The 24,647-nt window shown below is 42.2% G+C and overlaps 1 protein-coding gene across 1 annotated transcript in view; it reads left to right on the top strand.

The window, feature by feature from the left end:
- Nucleotides 1-2,889: 2,889 nt before the first annotated feature.
- The window catches only part of LOC124594610 (chymotrypsin-like elastase family member 1), a 38,296-nt gene continuing 16,538 nt past the window's right edge, over nucleotides 2,890-24,647 (top strand). The window contains exons 1-4 of the mRNA XM_047132983.1: nucleotides 2,890-2,896; nucleotides 3,001-3,131; nucleotides 17,631-17,722; nucleotides 23,700-23,815. Of these exons, the coding sequence (XP_046988939.1) occupies nucleotides 2,890-2,896; nucleotides 3,001-3,131; nucleotides 17,631-17,722; nucleotides 23,700-23,815 (346 nt within the window). The remainder of the gene's footprint in view (nucleotides 2,897-3,000; nucleotides 3,132-17,630; nucleotides 17,723-23,699; nucleotides 23,816-24,647) is intronic.

The raw sequence follows: 24,647 nt of genomic DNA, 5'->3' as shown, positions 1-24,647 counted from the left end.
ACCTTTGAGTCGTCAGAGTTCCCTCAATCACAACCAGACGTCTCTACACCATGTCACCTCTCTAATACAGGGTGTTTCAAAACTAATGATCTGATTTTGGATGAGAATAATTACGAAATATGTGATGTGACACCAAAATAATGGCCTAGAGCTTTAGAAAATCGCCGTTATATGTCAGTCAATGCGTCTCCTCAGTTAGCAGTCAGTTAGAAGCAAGACGGTGTCCGCTCAACCGTAGGCGTTTTGTGTACTGCAGCTTGCAAAAAGTGAGTCAGTGATTTCGGTCCAGAGTGTGTTCCGTCGGTGTTTTGCCACTGATCCGGCTGTATCCAAAAACATCCGTCGTTGGTATCACCAATATGAATAGACAGGATGCTTTCAGAAGCTAAGAGTCTAAGTCGATCTTGCACTTGTGATGACATGGTGGAAGGAATTCGGCGAAGGTTTGAGCGGAGTCCACGAAAGTCTACTCGACGTGCAAACAGCGAACTGCCAATGCCTCATATGACTTTTTGGCAAGTATTAAGGCGTCGTCTGGTTTACAAATCATAGAGACTAAAACTTTCTGTCGGCGATTAAAGGAAAGGGGTCGACTTCAGCAATACTATACTAGATGGCATGAAAGTCAACACGTTTGTATCATATTTAATTTTCAGTGATGAAGCAGCATTTCATGTTGGCCGTAAAATAAATGAACATAATGTGCACATATGGGGATTCCACAGCTCTCATGACATTATTGAGGACGAAAGAGACTCAGCTAAAGCGAACATTTTGGTGACATTTCTCGTGAAAAAGTGTATGGTCCCTTCTGTTTTGAAGAAAATGCAGTGACTGGAATGATCTGTCTTCAAAGGCTGCAGAATTGGCTTTTTCTGCAACTTCAGGAAGACTCCAATGACTTAATTTTCCGTTCTGAAGCGCCTTGTCACTGTTGGCGCGGCTGCCCCCGTCGGATGTCTGAGTCCTCCCTCGGCTGTGGGTGTGTGTGTTGTCCTTAGCGTGAGTTAGTCTAAGTTACATTAAGTAGTGAGTAAGCCTAGGGACCTATGACCTCAGCAGTTTGGTCCAATAGGAACTTACCACCAACACCAAACTTAATCGTCCAACATAATGGAGCTCCACCACACTGCCACAACGACGTACGTCAGTTTCCCAACGACATTCTACCTCAGCAGCACGGGACCCGAGACACTGCCCTGCATTCGTGGTCTACAAGATCGCCATGCAATTTTTTCGCCCGCGGATATGAGAAGGAAAGTGTATTCATCTCCCATTTACCTGTTGGCAGAGTGAAGAGAAGATTAGCTGCTGCCATAACTTTTATAAAAGTATATACCTATAGTGTGTAAAGTTTATGACAGATTTAGGTATCGTCTAGATGTTGTTCGTGCTGCTGCTGGTGGACACATAGGGCATTTGTAATAGCTTATCTATAACATTAAGAATTTGCGAGTATTTTACAATTCATTCCACGTCTGTACAACGTTTTTATCAACAAATATGTAGCTTTGAAATCGAGTCGTTGTTTTTGAACACTCTGTATATTATTAGACTGTTGCCCATCCCTAGATTCCGGCAATACTCTCCGACCGCGATTCTGTGCCCTGAAAGCAATGCTGCACCATTCACCAGCAGTCCACGCTTCCCAGCCATGGCAACACTCCATACTCAGCCGTCTGTGTTGTGATATTAACGGCAGTGTAGGTATGGGACGCTAATCCAAAGTGTGGCTGCTGACGGTCTCTGACCAATAGTTGGGGATGACACAGAATGTATAAAACATTCTCGGACTTCTCGCCGTGTCAGTTCAAGATAAAACATCGAGCTTTCGACGATTTCCACCATCGTCATCGACGGAGCAATTGACTGTCAAAATCGCTCTTGTGCTGGCCTTATATAGTCCAAAGAGAACCTGATTGGTGTGTAGTTACGTCATACTGTCACAGATGGTACCACAGACGTTGACACCATCTGCGACAGTATGACGTAACTACTGACCAATCAGAGGCCCTGTTTGCGCTATAGAGGGCCACCACAGCAGCGATTTTGACAGTTGCCTCACAAATCTGAATACTGCATAATACGACCAGGATGGAAAAAAAGGTGCAAACAGGCCATGAAGGCCCAACGGTACAGACTGGAGGCCGTGACATCCTCAGCTTGAGGTGTCACAGTATACGGATACAGAGAGGCGTGTGGTCGTTTTCAGTTTTAGTAACCAGTGCTACTACTTCTCAATCAAGTAGCTCCTCAGCTGGCATCACAAGGGCTGAGTGCACCCCCGCTTGCCAACAGCACTCGGCAGACCTGGATGGGGTCCCATCCAAGTGCTAGCCAAGCCCGACACCACTTAACTTCGGTAATCTGACAGGAAACGGTGTTACCACTGCAGTAGCACCGTTGGCTGGCAAAATGAATACACACAATGAAATCCCTTTCAGACTCTTTCAGAAACTGGCCAACACTGTTTCACACGAGTATGTGGCATCTCTATGTACTTCCCAGTGATCACCCAACGTCTGACTATACTCGTACCTCTTATATACTTTACCAGGCCTGGTAACAACATTAAGTAAAAACAACACTAATGTAATCTGGCGGCTGCTCGACTTGTCACGTAGAATTGTAGCTGTCACAATTTCCATAGCCGCCGATGGTGTGTTCGTGTACTAAGCTACACTGACAACCGACCATGTCGTCTGGGTGCTTCACTTTCTTTGTCAGGCAATGGGATACAACAGGCGCGATGATCACCGTCGGAAAAGGAGAGCTTCGTACATGTTTCCCAGTTCAGTAGTTGGCTGCCTAAAATGGTTAAAAATTAATGGCATCCCATTTCCTTATTTAAGACGGTAAAGTCATAAACACCAGCCAGTCAACACGTCCATGACGGGTACGTTCCTGCTGTAGCCTCCAAATTTGGGCAGCACCTCTAAATGACACTGTAACTACTTGCTTCTGTAAACAATGAGAATTAAAAATTCTTATAAATTTCAGGGGAGGCTCCATTCATCGTGTCGCTGCAGCTACTGCTGGGCGAACGCCTCTACCACAACTGCGGCGGCAGCATCATCACAACCACAGCCGTGCTGACGGCTGCCCACTGCACCTCCGACCTGCAGGTTGTGGTATGTCACTCATCTCTGACGTGTCACGTGATTGTCTTAAGTGTACCAGATCAAAACGCGAGACTAGCGGGACTGCTGGCCTACATATTGCAGGGGACATTTTCTTTGGATACAAAAATGAATGATCACATGAGACACAGTTGTCGATAAAGCATGTGGCAGACTTTGCTTCATTTCTTTGACGCTGGGAAAATAGAGTCTAGAAAGGAGATTCCGTATAGTAACCTCACGTAACCCATACTAAAACAGCACTCAGGTATACCAATATCTATTAATACAAACGGGAAGTAGTGAAAGAACACCGTCTGAACTCAAGTATCTGGAAGCCCCTATGTAACTTGCCACTTTACATCACAAGAGGCGGACCCACTGATGTAAGAAGAGACGGCAAATATTGTTAGCAGATTGGGTCAAGTCAGGAGACCTCAGTGACTGAACGTAGGCTAGGGATTGTGTGTCACCTGAGCCACAAATCTATTAGTAATATGCCAATCCTTCTGAAGCTGCCCAAGGTGACTGTTAGTGGTGTGATTTTGCAACGGAAATGCGAAAGTGAAGCTGTAGCTAAACGAAGATCAGGCGGTAATCGTCGTCTACTGACCGGTAGGAACCGTCGAGCATTAGAGAGGGTGCATTAGAGAGGGCTTTAAAAAATATCGCATCAAATCAGCGGAAGGGGTCATTCACTAGTTTCAAAGTCCTGCGAGCAAGTCAGCTAGCAGAAACACTGTGCGCAAGGAGAAAAGGATAGTGGGTTACAATAGTCGAGCAGTTCCATGAAAGCAACACATGTCTAGAGTCAGTGCTAAGCGACGTTTGGATTGGTCTAAATAGTCACGCCACTGGACTGTGATTGAAAATGAATAGTTTGGTGTCATTTTTCACGCTGTACTGTGTGTTAATCCGATGGAAGAGTTTTGCCGCGTAGTGTAACCGCGCGGTTTGAGGCTCCATGTCACGGTCTGCGCGGCTCCTCCCGCCGGAGGTTCGAGTCGTCCGTCGGTCATGGGTGTGTGTGTTGTCGTTAGTTTAAGTTACATTAAGTAGTATGTAAGCATAGGGACCGATGACCTCAGATGTCTGGTCCCTTAGGAATTCACACACATATGAACATTTGAAGAGTTTGGGTTTGGCGTATGTCTGACAAAAAGTTACCTGCCATTCTATGTAGTGCGAAGAGTTACATACACATCTACATCTACATGGATACTCTGCACATCGCATTTAAGTGCCTGGCAGAGGGTTCATCGAACCACTTTCACAATATCTCTCTATTATCCCAGACTCGAACAGTTCGCGGAAAGAAGGGGCACTTATATCTTTCCGTGCAAGCTCTGATCTCCGATTTTTTTATTATGATTACGTTTCTCCCTCTGTAGGTCGATGTCAGCAAAATATTTACGTATTAGGAGGAGAAAGTTGGAAATTCAAATTTCGTGAGAAGATTCCGCCGCAACGAAGAACGCCTTTCTTTTAAAGATGTCCACCCCAAATCCTGTATCATGTCAGTGATACTCTCTCCCCTATATCTCGATAATATGAAAGTGCTGCTCTTCTTTGAACTTTCTCTATGTACTGCGTTAATCCTATCTGATTATGATCCCATATAGCGCGGTAGTACTCCAAATGAGGACGGACAAGTGTAGTGCAGGCAGTCTCTTTAGCAGGTCTGTTGCCTCTTCTAAGTGCTTTGCCAATGAAATGCAGTATTTAGTTCGCCTTCCCCACAACGTTTTCTACGTGTTCCTTCCAATTCCTAGGTATTTAGTTGCTCTTACGGCTTGCACTTACAGCCGTTAGATTTAACTCATTTATCATGTAACAGAAGTTTAAAGAACACCTTTTAGCGCTCATGTGGCTGACCTCAAACTTTTAATTTTTAGGTTCAACTGTCAGTTTTCAGACCATACAGCTACAGTTTCTAAACTGTTTCGTAATTTGTTTTGAGCTTCTGATGAATTTACTAGGCGATACAAAACAGCACCATTTGCAAACAACCTAAGACGTCTCCTTGCATTGTCACCTACATCGTTTATACAGTTATGAACAACAGAGGGCCAATGTAAATAGCTTGGGGAATGCCATAAATCACCTTTAATTTACTCAACATTTCCGGTCACACAACTGAGACGATATTCCATTAGCAAGCAATTTGACTACAAGCCGCTTGTGAGATACAGTGTCAAAAGTCTTCTGAAAATCTAGAAATACGGAAACAATTTGAAATCCCTTGTCAACAGCACTAATACATGGTGCGAGTGAAGAGCTAGTTGTGTTTCACAAGAACGATGTTTTCTAAATCCGTGTTGAGTGTTTGTCAATGGACCGTTCTCTTCGTGGTAATTCTTAATGTTCGAACACAATACATGTTCCAAAATTCTGCAGCATATTGTCGTTCTTCCATGGATTAGTTACACTTTCTTAAGATTTTTTCCTATGAATCACAGTCCAGCACCTGATTTTCCTACCATTTGTTTTATGTGGTCGTTCTACTTAATGTGTCTCAAGATGGTTACTCCTTGATATCTTACGGTAGACAATGTTTTTGGTAGTATGTTATCACCGCTGTAGTTGTACAGTAGTGAATTTCTTCTACCATGTAAGCGCAACGTGTTACATATAGACGGGCGCGGTGGTCTAGCGGTTCTAGGCGCGCAGTCCGGAACCGCGCGACTGCTACGGTCGCAGGTTCGAATCCTGCCTCGGGCATGGATGTGTGTGATGTCCTTAGGTTAGTTAGGTTTAAGTAGTTCTAAGTTCTAGGGGACTGATGACCTCAGATGTTAAGTCCTATAGTGCTCAGAGCCATTTGTTACATATATTTACGTTCAGGGTCAACTGCACAATTGTCAATCGTCTGAAGGACATCACAGTGCTCTTTTGTTTCTGCCTTCTTGCAGACAACTGCCTAATCTGTGAGTACCCTTACGGACCTTCGGAATCCAACGCTAGTTTGCTGCATAATGAGCTTTGCTTTCATTAGAAAGTTTGCTTTACCACTGCAATTTTCCACTCGCCCGGATGTCATCATGCTCTCCAAATATCTAAACTGTGCAACCTGTTCACTTTCACTTTCATTCGGTTTCATTTTCATATCTTCTTTGCCACATAATCTCATCATCTTAGTTTTCTTTGTGTTTATTTTCATTCCGCACTCTTTCAGTCCTTCTTCAAGTATGGACAATATTCACTAAAGAGATTTTGCTAAGTCCAAAAGTAAGCTTGAGGACGGATTTCAGCTAAATAATGAAAGTCAATTTACAAATTTTGCAACCCCCCCCCCCCCCCCAATTCGTACCAAACCTCCAAAAAATCATTTTTTAGCCGGTGAATCCGTAGACGGTGGCATAAGTGGCGTGCAGTATAACTGCCTAAGCTTTCCCAAGCGAGTTTTGCGATTATTAAGCCAGTACGTCCTTCAACTGACTTAGGCAGCCACCGATTACGAATTTTTCCTACCTGCAATGTGGAAACGCTCTTCGAAGTTTTATGTCTCCTTGTAAAGCCGTAGCAGTGCCGTTGGATTCTGAAAGTGCGACACTACTGTCAATGTTTTACGTAATAAAGCGAGAAGAAGTTTATTTTTTGTGAAAATAGTTATAACACTTGATGACGTTCCGGCGCGTTTGTTTAACAAACACCGTAAAATGAACTTGTTCACACTGATCATAAACTAACTATTAACGGAACGAAACCATGGTCTACCGCATGAAAAGATCAAATGGCATCGTATTGACGGGTCACGACTATGGCGCCCAGTGCATAGCTTGAGCGTACAGTCTGTGTAGTTCGTATAAGATCGTACATCTTCGGTTGTGCCGAAGTTATTAGTTTCTCTATTAATATTAGCGTTTTCTGGCATTGGAAAATAACTTAAAGATAGTATTTATGGCTCGTACCCTCCTCCTAATGCCTGAGTGACGAAAGACAACTTTTGTTAGCAAACGTTTCTTAATAATCACAATCAGTGTCAGTGACGGCTCATGAGTATGCGTTCCTGGTGTTGACAAATTTTTAGATTCAGATAGATTTGAGAGCCGGCCGCGGTGGTCTAGCGGTTCTAGGCGCTCAGTCCGGAACCGCGCAACTGCTACGGTCGCAGGTTCGAATCCTGCCTCGGGCATGGATGTGTGTGATGTCCTTAGGTTAGTTAGGTTTAAGTAGTTCTAAGTTCTAGGGGACTGATGACCACAGATGTTAAGTCCCATAGTGCTCAGAGCCATTTTTTATTAGATTTGAGAGTGTGAAATTAATAGCATCTGCGTATAACAGTTATACTTATCAACAATCTTATACAATATAATTGCGTAGGCTTCCGCGGCCAGAGTCAGTCGACATAAAAGTTTTCTGGGTTTGGTACCGCGTCATAATGTAAAAACTACTGCTGCTATAGAAAAGCCAACGTTTCGGCCACGATTGCAGCGGCCTTCTTCTGGGTCTGGGTCTGCAATCGTGGCCGAAACGTTGGCTTTTCTATAGCAGCAGTAGTTTTTGCATTATGACGCCCAGAAAACTTTTATGTCGAATCTTATACAACTACAGCTACTGCGAATAATACTAACATTAATGGTGATAATAATAATAATAATAATAATAATAATAAGATGCATAACTTATCTGACAAAACAAACAATAGTTTTTACGGAATTTTGTTGGTTTGTGCATAACTAAGTACAGTTTAGGGTTGGTTGGTTGTTTTGGGGAAGGAGACCAGACAGTGAGGTCATCGGTCTCATCGGATTAGGGAAGAACTGGGAAGGAAGTCGACCGTGCCCTTTGAAAAGACCCATCCCGGCATTTGCCTGGAGCGATATAGGGAAATCACGGAAAACCTAAATCAGGATGGCCGGACGCGGGATTGAACCGTCGTCCTCCCGAATGCGAGTCCAGTGTCTAACCACTGCGCCACCTCGCTCGGTCTACAGTTTAGGGCAATAGCGAAATAATGTGTAGGCTTTCGCAACTCCCAATTTCGCATTTTTGTGTAAGTGAAAGTTTTGGTGTTTTTCCATTTTTTTCAGACGAATGCACACGATCCCTAAGAGATATTAGTCCACGAATATACTTCGGGGCTGAAAATCAAATATTCTTACGCCGCACCCACACAGCAAATTGTGCCGTCTGTAGACTTTTCTTGTAAAATGCTCGCTTGTGGTCACGCTTATTTGATTTCGTCAGTCTCTCAATCAAAGGAACGGTTTTTGCGGCTAATTTTCCCTTGTGAGCTAATTTTCTGTTCCCAGAATGAAATTGTCACTCTTCAGTGGAGTGTACGCTAATATGAAACTTCCTGGCAAATTAAAACTGTGTGCCGGACCGAGACTCGAACTCCGGACCTTTGTCGTTCGCGGGTAAGTTCTCTGGCGACTGTTTGGTACAATTTATTCCTGTTTTCATGCTTGATCAGTGTTCAGTTTTTGACGGGCACGCACGACTCGCGATCTGTCCTCAGAGGTTTACTTTCCTATTAGCATTTAAAATAGACTCAACGTAGGAATAATGAGAGGTCCAAGCTTAACAAGTGCAATATAGAGCGAATGTGAACAGCCGTGCTGTCGTGGGTAAGTGGTCACTGTGACATCAACAAATAAGCGGGTGTGAACTATGTTACAACAAAGGAATTCGAGAGTCGGAACTTCCAAAACGGAACGCAACTTCAAAAACGTTAAAAACATTTATTTTGACTGAGTACAGAGAAACTGTGTGATTGAGAAACTGTTGTGTTCATTTGTTGCAGCTTTTGTGACCAACAATTATGTTTCCATCATTCAAAAAATGGTTCAATTGGCTCTGAGCACTATGGGACTTAACATCTTAGGTCATCAGTCCCCTAGAACTACTTAAACCTAACTAACCTAAGGACATCACACAACACCCAGCCATCACGAGGCAGAGAAAATCCCTGACCCCGCCGGGAATCGAACCCGGGAACCCGGGCGTGGGAAGCGAGAACGCTACCGCAAGACCACGAGATGCGGGCTGTCTCCAGTGTTTCCTTGAGAATGATTGCATTCACATTCATACGAACACCTAAATCGGGCAAGGAGGCATGTCTCACTCACTTACCAGGTGTGACGGTAACAGATTGGTATCACAGGATAGACGTATTGTCACTAATGCCATGTATGACGCACCAGACGTGTTTCCCGATGGAGGATACGATTGACTTGTCGCCTTGTTATCAATCGTTTGCGGTTCCCATTTGAAATCCACTTAATTTCGGCTGCTAATGAAGTAGTTGTGCAGAATCAGCGGTCATTATGTATTACACCCTGCCGTTGCAGACGGACGTTACACCACCGCACAGAAACAAATTTCATTACAGTGAAAAAAAATGGGTCAATGCAGTTTCGAACTCGGCTTGCAGCCATGGAAGTTCAACGTCACAACGTCATAATCACTGAACTACGACGCTACTCGCCTGTGAGGTTGCTCTATACTGCACACGTTGTTGGACTGTTCACTGTTCCTATTATTCTTCATTTTTCATAGTTCAGTACACCTTCTTCCTATTTTCATGCTTGATTTGACCTGTGTTCCTGTGTTCAGTTTCAGGAGGGCTCTTCTCTGGGGCTATTCACTGGGTTGTTCACTAAACCCTTTTACCACTAAATCTGGAAATCTGGGTGGGGGGGGGGGGGGGGGCAGAGGTGTCATGGGAGTTCACCTTGTCAGCGCCTCAAGTGGATTACTGTATGATGAAAAGCATAACTTACTATACCATAGCTCATTCAGAAACCTACAAAATAACTTTACTATGAGTAAAACTTGAACATATACTGACGTCCTATCTAATTTAACTACTGTATATAGTGATTAAATTAGCATATCTGAGGAGTGCGCTATCATGTAGCAGTATTTACGTCTAGCGAACAGGGATGAAATTCTGACGCAGTGTGCTACCATCTGGTGTCACTGATGTAAACTTCTAGTTGAGTGTCAAGGTCTAACTGTGCACAACATGAACCGCGTACGTTGTTGATCAAATTCGTATGCATTTGGCTCATAAGGCGATTACGTCAAGCGAGTTGCGAATGCACAAAAGCTCCTTAAAACGTAAGCAACTGATGGTGTGCTCAAGTCCCTGTTGCCACGTTTCACGTAGTCTAGAGGGCAGTAGCGCGGTAGTGAGGTATCTTTCACATTGTGGCATCTATGTTACGTTTAACAGAGGTTTTCTTAAAAAAAAAAAATGTACTTTCCCTACGTATCTCTTTGCTGACGTCACGAGTGATTTTCGCTGTGGCATCTCATCCCACTGTCTCGGAAAACATCAGGTGGCCAACCACCTCTGCTAGCCAGCGTGGGAACTTGCTGCTCAATCCTTGATCCGTACATACTGCAGTGTTGATACACCCACTTCACATATTATGTGAAATAACAAAACTGGAAATAAAATGCGCTCTTACGTGCAGATAAGGGATTCCTTACAAGTTCGTAGAACCGCAACCAACCACGGATCTTAGGAATCGCAAAAACTATATCAGACTATGTACAGAGCGCATAGCGGAATGTAAGTTCTTTTGTAGCATTCGATTCGCGAATGGAGTGGGAAGAAACACTAACATGTGACACAATGAGAAATACTCTGCGTCATAGTCTTCATAATGGTTTCTAGATCAGAACAGAATAGATACATTATATATCTTACTGAAAGGGTAGTTTTAATTTTATAGGGACGCTAAGATTGGGTAGTGTACATAGGAAACCAACCCAACATCGGCATACTTCAGTGGTTTGTAGAGATAGTCTAGAGGAACAAACTGAGGATAGGAACGTCGTCCAAAGACTGAACAGAGGCCAACGCCTCCCGTTACGACTCCCTGCCGTCAGGCAACCCTTACGGCAATAAAGTTTAGTTTTGTTACGGTGACGGACCATAAGCGCAACCCCCAGCAATGGACCAGACAGTATTCTGAGCGCTGGACGGCGTCGAACGCGTCTACACCAGTCACAACAACATTTTATAGGCTGCTAAGCGCAATGGCAACAGTTTTCAACGTAATAGATGGCATTTGCTGCAGCAAGAATAGAATCTTGGCAAGGGTTTCCCTCATACCTCTCTAGGGTCGCAGGATGAAGTTTCTCAACAGGTGTAACTATGCTCAGTTTTTTCCTCGAGACGCCTTTCACAACTCCTTGACGTTCGTCGTTTACATTTTTTTATTCCCCGAGTAGTTTGAAAGCCATACAATACAATCTTCAGTATAAGTCTTGATTCATTGGTGGTTACCTTTTACTGTGACGCATCTGGAGTAAGATGACGTTCTTCCTGGCAAACAAAACGGATTCCACAAAGAGGAACCGCTCTTCACACAGCAAACGCTCTTCACACAGGAACTTCTAAGCAGCAAAGGTAGCAAAACTGAATCATTTTTCCACCCCCTTCAATCCCAAAGCCCTTAGATTCTGAACCATCCTGACGCCCAGTAAAATAAGTAATGGGATATGGTAAAACCAAGCCTATCTTGTGACACTATTCTAACCTTCTTGATCGGCGAACACAGTACATCACTGTGCATAGAGAGTCTTCCGCAGATGCAGGGATAATTTGCATTGTCTCTCGCGGAAGTATAACGTTACTCATTTATAACGTTTTGCAGGTAATGTATCAAAGTGTTGTTGTAATGTATTAAAGTGTTCTTCAATAATAACTGTGAAAATCTTAAGTCAAAATTTGAGAAAAAGAAATCAACAACAAAATGGTAACGTAGATTTATATGACGCTCTGTACTTCACAAAATGTAAAAACGTATTAGTCAGTAATTACATGATCAGAGATTCGCAATTGAATATATTATGATCCGCAAAGTAGATAGGTAGTTACTTAATTAGTTAGTTACATGTTCCATACATCATTTGAATGATTCTTTTATCCAAATGAAAGGAGTCAATTTACAGGATGTGTATTTGAGATTAGTCATAACATTGCCGAACACATTATTTTTAAAAGAATTAATCACTCTTGATCGCAAAATATTTTTTTAAATTTTTTATTTTAATGGTTATCAGTTTCAATCTCCAAGTTAATCATCAGACCTTTACATGTCTCCGTAGGCGGTGCGCTAGCAAACCAAGCGGTGCACGAATGTATATCAAGAGACTCACTCATCGAATTTCCCTCCGCTCGGCTTCTCTATATACAACCGAGGGAGACATATAATGGTCTAACGATCGTCGAGATTGAAACAGATAACCATTAAAATACAGTATTAAAAAATATTTTTTTGCGATCAAGACTGATTGTTTCTCTTGAATTTCAATACTGGTCGCTGGATTTCCAATAACGTCATTAAAAATCGTATTTTATTAGCTCAACTGTTAGACGTTTTATGTTATTGTGGAAATGATCCAAAATTTTTGTTGCTCTATACTGAACTCCTTTTTGAGCCACTGACACCTCTAATAATGGGTAATAAAGGTAACTTTCCTCTAATGTTGTAGGTAGGAACATCAATATTCATTTAAAATTGTGATGGATTACTTATTACGAATTCGTTAATGACTATAGAACAGCGTGCTGAAAATTAATGTCACCGAATGTTTTACGTGAAACCTATTAACGCTTTTTAATAAAACAAACGTTATTAACATTCTACATGCTTATTATTCCTATTTATATATTTATTTCTCAATATAGTTACCATGGCGACGAACACGAGAGACCAATTTGTTCGTACCGTCACTCCTGGATGCCTGACTTTGTTGACGAATCCACAGTATCACTTATGCTTGCATCGCATTATCAGCCTCAAATTGAAGTAGTGGAAGGTGTTCTTTAAGCTCTGGGAACAGATGAAAATTAGATGAGGGCATGTCGGAGCTGTACGGAGGGTGATCGGTGACAGTTAACCCAAAGCGTCGGATTGTTGCAGCTGTCGCAGCCTTTGTATGTGGCCTGGCGTTGTCATGTCGAAGGAGAGAGCGCTCCATATGTGGACGAACTCTTCTAATTGGAAATCTGCTTACAGCACGCTGTTTCTCACGCAACGTCATTGTAAGGTTGCACCCCAGCAAGTTACACGCTACTGTTCGAACTCCTCAAGCGGCAGCAGGCTGTAATTATGCGGAAATGAAGAATAAAGATGTAGAACGCTAGTTTATTTATAAATATCTGATGTAAATTTAGCTACCACTTCTGCTTTACTTGCTCTTGTCTTCCAAACATCTTTTACATTACGATACCAATTCTGAAGTCCCTATCTCTTCCCTATCGACTCTTGTTTCTTCTCTCACTTCATGAGACAAGTCCTCCACTCACAGAGGCCTTCAGCCTACTTTTTCCACCTATCAGCTCTCTCCTCTACATTTAACAGTGGGATTCCCACCGCAGTCTTAATGCTACCGTCCATGCTTTTAATTTCACCGGACGTTTTTTCGGCTTTTCTATATGCTGAACCAGTCCTTTCTACAATCATTTCTTTTCCGATTTCCTCAAATATTTTATGGAGCCATTTCGCCTTAGCTTCCTTGCATTTCGTATTTTTTTTTTCATTCCTAAGTGACTTGCATTTCTGAATTTTCCTGAATATTTTTGTGCTTCCTTCATTCGTCCCTCAGCTGAAGCATTTCTTTTGATACCAACGATTTCCTCACAGTTACCTGCCTAGTACCTCCGTTTTCGTTTCCAGCTTCTGTGATTGCTCTTTTCAGAGATGTCCATTCCCCTTGAACTGATCTGCCTACGGTGCTATTCATTATCGCAATACCTGCAACCTCAGAGAACTTCACAAATATTCACTCATTCCTTACTATTTCCGTATTCCACTTCTTTGTGGATTCATTATCCCTCACTAGTACTTTTTTACTTCAGTCTACTCTTCAAATTACTAAATTGTGACTTGAGTCAGCCTCTGCTCCTGGGTACGCCTTACAATCCATTATCTCATTTCAAAATCTCTGTCTGACTATGATGTAATCTAACTGAAACCTTCTGTATTTCCGGCCCTTTTGCATGTATATCTCCTCATATTGCGATTCTTGAACAGAGTATTCGCTAATATTAGCTGAAATGTTTTGAAGAATACAAATAGTCTTTCTCCTCTTCCTTTCCTACTGTAAACCCACAATCTCTTGTAGCCGTTTCCCCTGCTCCTTCCTCTACAACTGCGTTCCAGTGACCTATAACTATTAGATTTTCGTCTCAGTTTTCGTACTGTATTATCCTTTCAATATCCTCATACACTTTCTCTGTCTCTTCATCTTCAGCTTGCGACGTCGGCATGTATACCTGAACTATCGTCAGCGGTGTTGGTTTGCTGTCGATTCTGATAAGAACAAGCCTATCACTGAACTGTCCACATTAACATACTCTCTGCCCTACCTTTCACTCATAACGACTCGTACCACTATTAGATACACCATTTTCTGCTGCTGTTGATATTGCCCCATAGTCATCGGACCAGAAATCCTTTTCTTCTTTCCATTTCATTTCGCTGACCTCTGTTGTATCCAGGTTGAGCCTTACCATTTCCCTTTTCAGATTTCCTAGCTTCCCTACCACGTTCAAGCTTCTGACATTGCACGCCCCGACACGTAGAAGGTTATCCTTTCGTTGGTTGTTTCATCTTTTTCTCATGGTTCCTTCGCCTTGGCAGTCCTCTCCCGGAGATCCGAGTGAGGGACTATTTCGAAATCTGTTCCCAGTGGAGAGATCATCGTGGCACTTTTTCAATTACATGCTACATGTCATGCGTATACACATCATGTGTCTATTACGCTCTGGTGTCCATTGCCTTCTGCATCCTCATGCCGTTGACCATTGCTGAATCTTCTGCCTTTCAGGGGCAGTTCCCCGACACAAGGGTAAGACAGTGCCCTGAAACTCTGCCCGCTCCTTCATCCGAGTCCGAAGACGTTTTAATTTCTACTCAAAGACGTTATTCTTAGACCATGGTAGCTTTAGAAGCGTTGAAATGTCCCTGATGGATCTGTACTCCGATGACTTCGAATGAGTAATACACGTTAGGAGTCAATGGGCTCTGCTGACCGACCCGTTCACCTGTTACTGCTCTAGCGCAGACAGCACAATACTCTTTTTATTCATGTGGGTTGCCTCTCGTGAAGTTTAGTGTTCAGTTGTACATTACACCGGTGTGTCAGCTACTTTTGATAAGACCGCCGATGGGTCCCTGTGTCTATCCACCACCTATCGGCAACACAAAGCAGTGAGTTCCCCGGTGCCACTACTCTTTTCGGCTACTTTCTCCTACCTTTTCTGACCCTGACGGCATTCCAGTTCTCTGTCCTAATAACAAAATCTTCGACGTTGATTACTGCCTAAAGCTATCGCTAAACAACAAGTAAATGAATCTTCGTTTAAAAACTGTTTCTAGTTATTGCAAACAATATTTCCGTGCGCATCAAAATGTCGCTTCGTACATGTAATGAAAAACGAAGTCCTCCGTTATGAGTCCGCAGCTCGTGGTCGTGCGGTAGCGTTCTCGCTTCGCACACCCGGGTTCCCGTGTTCGATTCCCGGCGGGGTCAGGGATTTTCTCTGCCTCGTGATCACTGGGTGTTGTGTGATGTCCTTAGGTTAGTTAAGTTTAAGTAGTTCTAAGTTCTAGGGGACCGATGGCCATAGATGTTGAGTCCCATAGTGCTCAGAGCCATCCTCCGTTATGTGTGGAAAACTAACGTCAACGCCGCAACTGAAGAACAGAAATCGAGAGTCGTGGCAACGAGATTAAACATATATTGTGACAGCTCCAACGGCATTCGAACGCAAGCAAAGGTGACCTTTAGCAAACTATACGAGTTTCTCCAAGTTCACGAAATATTAAATACAATCAAGTCATCGACTGAATACCTTCGGCAGCAGCCTGTGGCTGAGGAAATCGGGTTGAGGGGTACACATAGCATGCGAGGTCAAGGCCCCTATAATGTCACTCCTTAAAAACAACAACTACCAAAACAAAAAATTTACAATTTATTCAAGACAACACTCATAAAACAGCTAAGAGACAATCAACACGTGGCCATATTTAAGACAATACCAAAATCACACATAGCTTGCTTCTTAAGCAAGGCGTCACATTATAATCACCAAGACTGACTTAAAGAGTTGAGCCACAAAGAGATCACAATAGCGACAAAGATCCTAGTGCACCCGGGTAATCGATAGTATCGTGCCAAGGAGCTGGTGTCCAGAAAAGGTGCACTACGGCTCACAGTCAGTTTATTGAATAAAGCACACAGTGCATAGAACAAAGCTCAGTTTACATAATGTGTGTCGACAACAAGTGTAATTTATGTTTGTTGGAAAACCAAATGAAGAACATGAAACACAAATGGATAACTTTGATACTGAACCTGTTAACTGATTGCGGCCAGAGTATGTAATTATAAGATGAAGGAGAACTTAGCCAAAAGCTTACGGGTGTTTAACAGGGCTACACGGTCACCTAGTTACCACATACAGCCTGCTGATCTACAATGTATTCTAAATAAAATAACTTATCTGCCCCGCCTTCGCTCTCCCTCCGTCTGTTGCGTCTCGAGAAAGCACTATCGCTTACCTAAAGTCTCTTTACGTGACAAGACATCTACTATGGAAAACCTCTCCCGTTACATAACAGAATAATTACTTGGAGGAGAAAGTTGCTGCTTCCTTTATATATAAAATTTCATAAAATCACGGTGCCTTAATCCCTACTCAGTCTCCATATGTACGCCTCTAACTACCGTCGTAATATATTACTTTACTTCAAGACAAATTTTCCGATACTTTCCTGTCTTAATTTCACTTTTCGCAGGATTATATACTTTAATGTAATATTTTTAAAGTACACTTTTTTCGTTAGACAATGACAATTATTAAAATAGCTTATAGTTCCGTCCACAATCGCATTCTGCGTTTGTTTTTAGGATTAGTGGTTTGGACCATATCAGTCATCTTCAGGGCAAAGTATGGTCTTCTACTCTAAAATTTTGATCTGAAGAGGATAAGAACTGTAAATTTATGAACTTTAATGTAACAGTGTTTGGAAGTACAAATTATTATTCTTTTCACCTTACAACTATTTTATAAACTCCTATTCTGTTTTGGATGCAAAGTACATGTTGATCCTACAAAGCTGTGTACAAATTACCCTTAAAATTCTTATGTGGGAACCATAAATTCTCCACTCTCACTGAATATTTATTTACAATTTTGACGTTACTATTTTCACTGTTGACTTTCAACTTTTCTACATATTGAACAGCAATGTCTAAAAAGCAAAACCATTGTCCTGCAGTTTTGTCATTATTTAACTATTCCAAATTTTTGAATATTTATTATGAAGAGATATTTCGAAAATAAGACAGGTTTGTCAGACTGTGAAAGCAGTTCATACGTCTGAAACACTTCCGTACAAATTCTTCACAAATGAGATGACAGTGTCATGATATCCTTTAAGAAATATTTTCTAACCATGTCTGTGAATACTCTACTATATTTTTGTAGGTTGCTGTAAGATTCGCAATACTAATCTCATGTACCTGTTGTGTTGACAGGCAGTGGCTGGAGCATACAACATCAGCGGTAATTCAAGCACAGAGCAATACGTTCCGGTAATAGAACAGATCCCATACCCTGAGTACAATGAGTAAGTATATTCCACTGCAAGTCTCTGCGTTAGAAGTATATGTCATCATTCCACAAAATAATTTAGCTGAACTACGACTTCACCATTGCAACACGTCCTTGCTGACTAAGGTCTTTCCTTTTATTTTATTTAAAAAAGAAAACACTAAATCAGGATCCCTCAACGCAAACTACGGCTATCTTGAAGTACAAACTGCACATGGTTCCAGGTAAGGTAATCTCATGAAGAAACGATGGTGACGTGCTGAAAAACTATACTTTGTCTTAATGGAAAATGTTTTAACGTCATCATACTGGAATACTTGTAGTGCGTACTTGTGCGTGTGTGTGTGTGTGTGTGTGTGTGTGTGTGTGTGTGTGTGTGTACATGGATATCTCATACTACGTCTTTTCAAACGTATATACAGCTCTGTTCGTCCTCTGTACCTCCTTGGTAATAATCTACTGACACTGTTCCAATGTACTCTTTACTTCCCATTTGAACATTCATAAAGCTTTTCTCGTGTCTATTTATTCGATATACTGCTATCTTAAAACCTCTGTTACTTCTCTTTCTCTCCCTTTACGCATTGACAGTGCCAGTATGAACATACACAATCATAAATTCATGCCATACAACAAAACATAAATATATAATAATTGCAAGTTGTCGTAATTTGCCAGCTTCTGTTCTCTCTTACTCTCGAGCAACATACGCTTTGAACAAAACATTTTGCACGTCGTCAACATTTATCCATCGTGACATTCTTTTCTCTGCAGTGTTCAGTCCATGTTACAGCTCGCTGTGAAAACATAAACTTTCCAGGTGTACAGAGCAAGGAGACTTTAGGACGATGCGTCTTGTTTTGCTTATCATTCTGGTACGGACAGTTTCTTTAGTTTCTAAGTCAGTCCAAATTTCTTGAAGTAGTTGATAATGTCATCCCATGTGAGCTGAGTTGGTGATACTTTGCTGTCAGCTCCTGGCTTTGTTGTCTTCGGTTACACAACTTGAGGCCGCAGTGAATGGGCCGACCTTAGGGATCCAACGGATGTCCAGCACGACCCAGCAAGTACGCTGACCAGTCTAGCTATCGCTCGCATTGAGGTTGACCCATCACTCGTGGTGGCGTGGAAGGTCACCTCGGTGCGTGACAGGGTGCGAAAGAATTGCCTCGGCGGGGGAAGGGGGGGGGCGGGGGTGGCGAACGTAAGGCCTCCCTAGTTAGTCTGACAAACAGATTCCAGGTGTTACCTGTGGCTGACAATGTTCCGCAGTTAGATGCAGTCACTTGTCCTGTTTGCAGATGAGAGATCCAATGTTAGGCCCATTATGGATGCTGTTGGGGCTATGTCTGCCAAAGAGGTGAAGAAACCAGTGTGCATTGCGTATGCATACTGGCTGGAGTCATTCCAGATTAGAACGATTCGTACCGGATGAACAGCACTTCGTGCAGCATACTGCGGGTGGTGACTTACGTCGGTAGCAGTGATATATATTGCTTTGGATCAGAAGAGCTTCTCTCTAGTTTCGAGTGGTTATCTGAAGCGTTAAAAAGTGTCATTTTCGATTGCAACATAAAAGCAGAGCTTACCATTTGCAGCATATCGACAGGACCGATTGCGAACCTGTGGTACAGAGGCGACTGGAGGGTCTGAATAAGAAGGTCAGATTGTTTTACGACCGTGAAACTGTAGCTTCGTCGACTTGCGCCATATGGTGGTGGGACTAAATAGATCAGACCATTACACGCAGTAGTCCGCTTCACAGGCAGCGGGGACGATGTGGCGTGGACTGTGCGGTTCTTTAGGTTAGAAGGTTTCAGAGAAACACAAAGAGGGCATCAGTCACAAAGCGTGCAATTCAAACACAGGAACAACATAGATCTAGAAACAGTCACTATAGCACCTGTAGATTGTCGTAATTGTGTCAGAAAAATACCAGAGCTCCAAGTAGTAATGGAAAGCACTGAGGCCCAAATCGTTTTAGACACCGAAAGTTGGCTGAAGCTGGATATAAACTCAGGTGAAATATTTTCGGAGGACTTAACGGTGTTGGGAAAAGAAAGGGTAAATACAGTTGGAAGTGGCGTATTTGTGCCTGTTACAATTAGTTTATCATGTGGGGTAATTTAAGTAGATAGATCCTGTCAGTCAGTATGGTTAGAGATCATTCTTGGCAACCAGCATAAAATAATAACTGGATCCTTTTACCGACACCGACACCACCTCCCCCCCCCCTACCCCCCACCCCCCCCCCCCCCCCACCGCACATTCACCCAACTCAGGTGATACTATAGCCGATAGGTCTAAAGAAAACTTGAGTCTAATTTCAAACACGCTTCATACCGACACAATTATAATTGGTGGTGTCTTCAATTTACCCTCGATATGTTGGCGAAAATACACGTTTAAATCCGGAGGTACGCATAAAACATCATACTAAATGCCGGCACTACACTTTTCCGTCCTCTTGTGGAGTACTGCAGCGCGGTGTAGGATCCTTACCAGACAGGATTAGAGGAGTATATTAAAAAAGTTCAAACAAGGGAAGCGCGTTTTGTATTATCGAGTAACAGGGGAGACAGTGTCACGGACGTGTTACAGGATTTGGGGTGAACATCACTGAAACAAAGGCGTTTCTCGTTGCGGTGGAATCTTATCGCGAAAATTCAGTCACAAACTTTCTCCTCCGAATGTGCAAATATTTCGTTGACGCCGACCTATATATGAATAAACGATTACCATAATAAAATAAGGCAAATCAGAGCTCACTCTGAAAGATATAGGTGTTCATTTTTCCGCTCGCTGTTCGAGATTGGAATAATAGAGAAACAGTGTGAAGATGGTGCGATGAACCCTCTGCCAAGCGCTTAAGCATGATTTATAGAACAGTCATTTAGATGTAGATGTTCATTTAAACAATTCAGATGTTGATGTAACGTAATGCCGTCATCTCAGAACATGTTTTCACTCACCTAACTTCCGTCATTTACTGAACATAAATAATTATGAAGATCTAACAGATACATTAATCGATTACGGAAACAACAAGAATTCAACTTGATCCATTCATTATGCTACCTCATAAATAAGCGGAATTCATTAAATAAATGAAATTTGCTACACTTTCTTTACATTGATGCTTATCATTTGCATTAATGAAAAATCGTTAATAAAATATGAAATAACTTTGAGAACAATACAGAGCGACAAAGCAGATAACACTGTCGATTAAACGCATAACAATTACATAGGGTATCCAGATAAAATTATGGTAGTAATATATTGCAGAGAGACTTATTAATGGTTTTTTCCTTGGATAAGTGTATGGGGTACGAACCCAAACACTTAATACAATAAAAGTTGCTTCGTACCTTAGTGGAATCATCGCAGAGAAAATTTAGGTATCGATCGCTGTCTCGCAGTTAACGCCGTTACTTCGGGTAATTAGTTTCGAAAATATGTTACTTCACATATTACTGTTCTAATAGTGGACAGTAAGAAGTATGGAGGTTTTTGTTGGTCCCGTGCTCGTGCGAGGCTAGCCAAAGGATGAAGGCAACCAACCGCTTGACATAAACGGGAAATTCTGCTGCAGGTCTAGGTCCGGCACAAGTTTTAATATGTTAGTGATAGGTGAAAAGGTACAGTACATCACGAGTTTCTTTTCGTGGTGAAGTTATATAATTGTGTCCAGAGTCACAGTTTATTTTATTTGCGGAGCGGCTACCGGTTTCGGTCCACTCTACCATCCTCAGGCCATTGGCATACATGCTCGGGAAACTAGCGTGACGACTGCGTACCAGATGATGCTCCGAGGATAGTAATGTGTACCGAAACAGGTAGCCAGGTGGAAAAATAAATAAACTGCGACTCTAGACACCGACATACACTTTTTCAGTTCCGTATCCTTGGATAACAGAAGTGATATTGAACTGAATTGATGAAAGGCGAAAATATGAAAACTCCGTAAATGAAGAAGGCGAAAAGGAGTACAAATGTCTGAAAACGAGATCGACAGGAAGTGCAAAGTGGCTAATCAGGGATGGCTAGAGGACAAATGGAAGGATGTAGAAGTATATATCACTACAGGAAACAGAGATGCCGTCTACAGGAAAATTAAAGAGGCTTTAGGAGAAAAGAAAACCACCTGGATGAATATCAAGAGCTCAGATGGAAAACCAGTCCTAAGCTAAGGAAGAAGGCAGAAAGGTGGAAGGGATATATAGAGGGTCTATTTAAGGGAGTTAGGGCGATATTATGGAAATGGAAGACGACGTAGACGAGGGTAAAATGGGAGATATGATACTGCGTGAAGAATCTGACAGAGCTCTGAGAGACCTAAGCCGATACAAGGCCCCGGGTGTAGACAACATTCCATTAGAACTACTGATAGCCTTGAGAGAGCCAGCCATGAGAGAACTCTACCTTCTGGTGAGGAAGATATATCAGACAGGCGAAATACCCTCAGACTTCAAGAAGAATAAAATAATTCATACTTTAATATGAAAATTACCGAACTATCAGTTTAATAAGTCACGGCTGCAGAATATTAACACGAATTCTTCATAGACGAATGGAAAAACTGATATAAGCCGACCTCGGGGAAGATCAGTTTGGATTCCGTAAAAATGATGGAACGCGCGAAGCAATACTGACCCTACGACGTGTCTTAGAAGTTAGATTAAGTAAAGGCAAACCTACATTTCTACCATGCGTAGACTTAGAGAAGGCTTTTGACGATGTTGACTGGAATACTCTCTTGAAAATTCTGAAGGTGGCAGGGATAAAATACAGGGAGCGAAAGGTTATTTACGATTTTTACAGAAACCAGAGGGCAGTAATAAGAGTCAAGGTGCATGAAAGGGATGCAGTGGTCTAGAAAGAAGTGAGACAGGGGTACAGCCTGTCCCCATTGTTACTGATGCTGTACACTGAGAAAACAGTAAAGGAAAGAAAAGAAAAAAATTTGAAGTAGGAATTAAAATCCATGGAGAAGTAATTAAAAAAAGACTTAAGTTTGCGGACGACATTGTAATTCTATCAGAGACAGCAAAGGACCTGGTGAACGGAATGGACGGTGTCTTGAAAAGAGGGTATAAGATGAATACCAATAAAAGCAAAACGAGGATAATGGAATGTAGTCTAAGTACACCACGTGATGCTGAGAGATTTAGATGAAGAAGTGAGACACTTAAAAGTAGTACATGAGTCTTGCTGTTTGGGGAGCAAAATAACTGATGATGATCGAATTAGAGAGGATATAAAATGCAGACTGGCGATGGCAAGGAGAGCGTTTATGAAGAAGAGAAATTTGTTAACATCGAGTATAGATTTAAGCGTCACGAAGTTTTCTTCTAAAAGTATTTGTATGGAGCGTAGCCACGTATCGAAGTGAAACATGGACGATAAATAGTTTAAACAAGAAGAGAGAAGAAGCTTTCGAAATGTTGTGCTACAGAAGAATGCAGAAGATTAGGTGGATGGATCATATAACTAATGAGGAGGTACTGAATGGAATAATTGTGGAGAAGAGGAATTTGGGGCACAATTTGACTAGAAGACGGGATCGTTTGGTAGGACACATTCTGAGGCATCAAGGGATCACCGATTTAGTACTGGAGTGAAGCCTGGAGTGTAAAAATTGTGGAGAGAGACCGAGAGATGAATGGAATAAGTCTCAGGATAGATAGCAAGGAGATCTGCGTCAAAGCAGTCTCTGGACTGAAGACCGCAACTGCAACAACAAAGGTAACACATCCATACCTAATACAGCTGACGTCACTGAATTCTCAACCAGCGAATAATACACATACGTCCAATATCTTCCCATCTGAACTTAAATAACACGCTTAACGAGTTCTTTAACAACGATAACGACTTCATTATTTGTCAATGATTTTTCTTCTCAATATTTCCAAACAACCGCTTTGTTTCTCACTGTTAGTGCTTACACTTATTGCAGGCATGTAGTTTGCTTTCCTTCTGTCCATCAGCACTAGTAGCCTCGTCGGGCCTTACGATATCGCCGTCTTCAGGCTGCAGTACGCCCTGACGCTGGACTCTTACGTGCAGGTTATTGGCTTACCCAGCGCTGAATCCATCCCTGAAGGTATGTGATCGACTACAATTTCATATATATTTACGCCATAACATGTAAAGCTAAGAAGGGACCATCAGACCTGTTAAACGCGGATTTCGGTGAGTCCTAAATATGTTGTAGAATGACCTTTCTTGAATACCTGGCTTGCGGATTTTCATGCTACGACTCCTATTTTCTGAGAAGATCGATGCTGAAATTTTTTGTGTGCCGCCTATACCTGTAACTTTGGTCCTGCTGCGACGTAGTGAGCGTAGCGCAGCGGCTAAGGTTCACGGCTACAGTGCTGGTAGGATGGGTTCAAATCCTGCCCGTGCATTTTTCCATACATTCTTGATTCGTAGGAAAGACAGACTAATTAGAGTCCTTACGTCCACATCTTTGTATATGAAAGAGAAACATGCAGTAACACTGTAAAAATTATCTCACCCAAATCTAGTCCACCTGATTTTCACAGGTGAACTGTCTGCGCTAGCAGAATAGAAATATAGAAAACAAGTCCAAATACATTTTATTGAACTCACCAAAACGAAATAATAATGCAATCTCCAAAAAGAATAACAGATTCGATCACAACTGCGGATCGTCACCAATATACAATAACAAATAACAACAGAAAGACCCAACTCGTCACGGGAAGAGATCACAATCCAACAATATTACAATTTCAAATGTATGTCGACCATACCACGTCCACCTTCAAGATATGGGCCAGCTAGAAGAGGCGTTTGGCTGTGAGTGCCGGGGTGGCAGTTCTGTATGCTTACAAGCAGTACATCGAACTGCACGTTTTCGCCAGTGCGCCGCCCTATAAAACCGGTTTGGCGGATGTAGCTGCTGGAAC

This window comes from Schistocerca americana, chromosome 2, assembly GCF_021461395.2.
Source record: "Schistocerca americana isolate TAMUIC-IGC-003095 chromosome 2, iqSchAmer2.1, whole genome shotgun sequence".
In the NCBI taxonomy this organism is placed as follows: Eukaryota; Metazoa; Arthropoda; class Insecta; order Orthoptera; family Acrididae; genus Schistocerca; species Schistocerca americana.
This window is presented reverse-complemented; position numbering and strand designations above follow the sequence as displayed.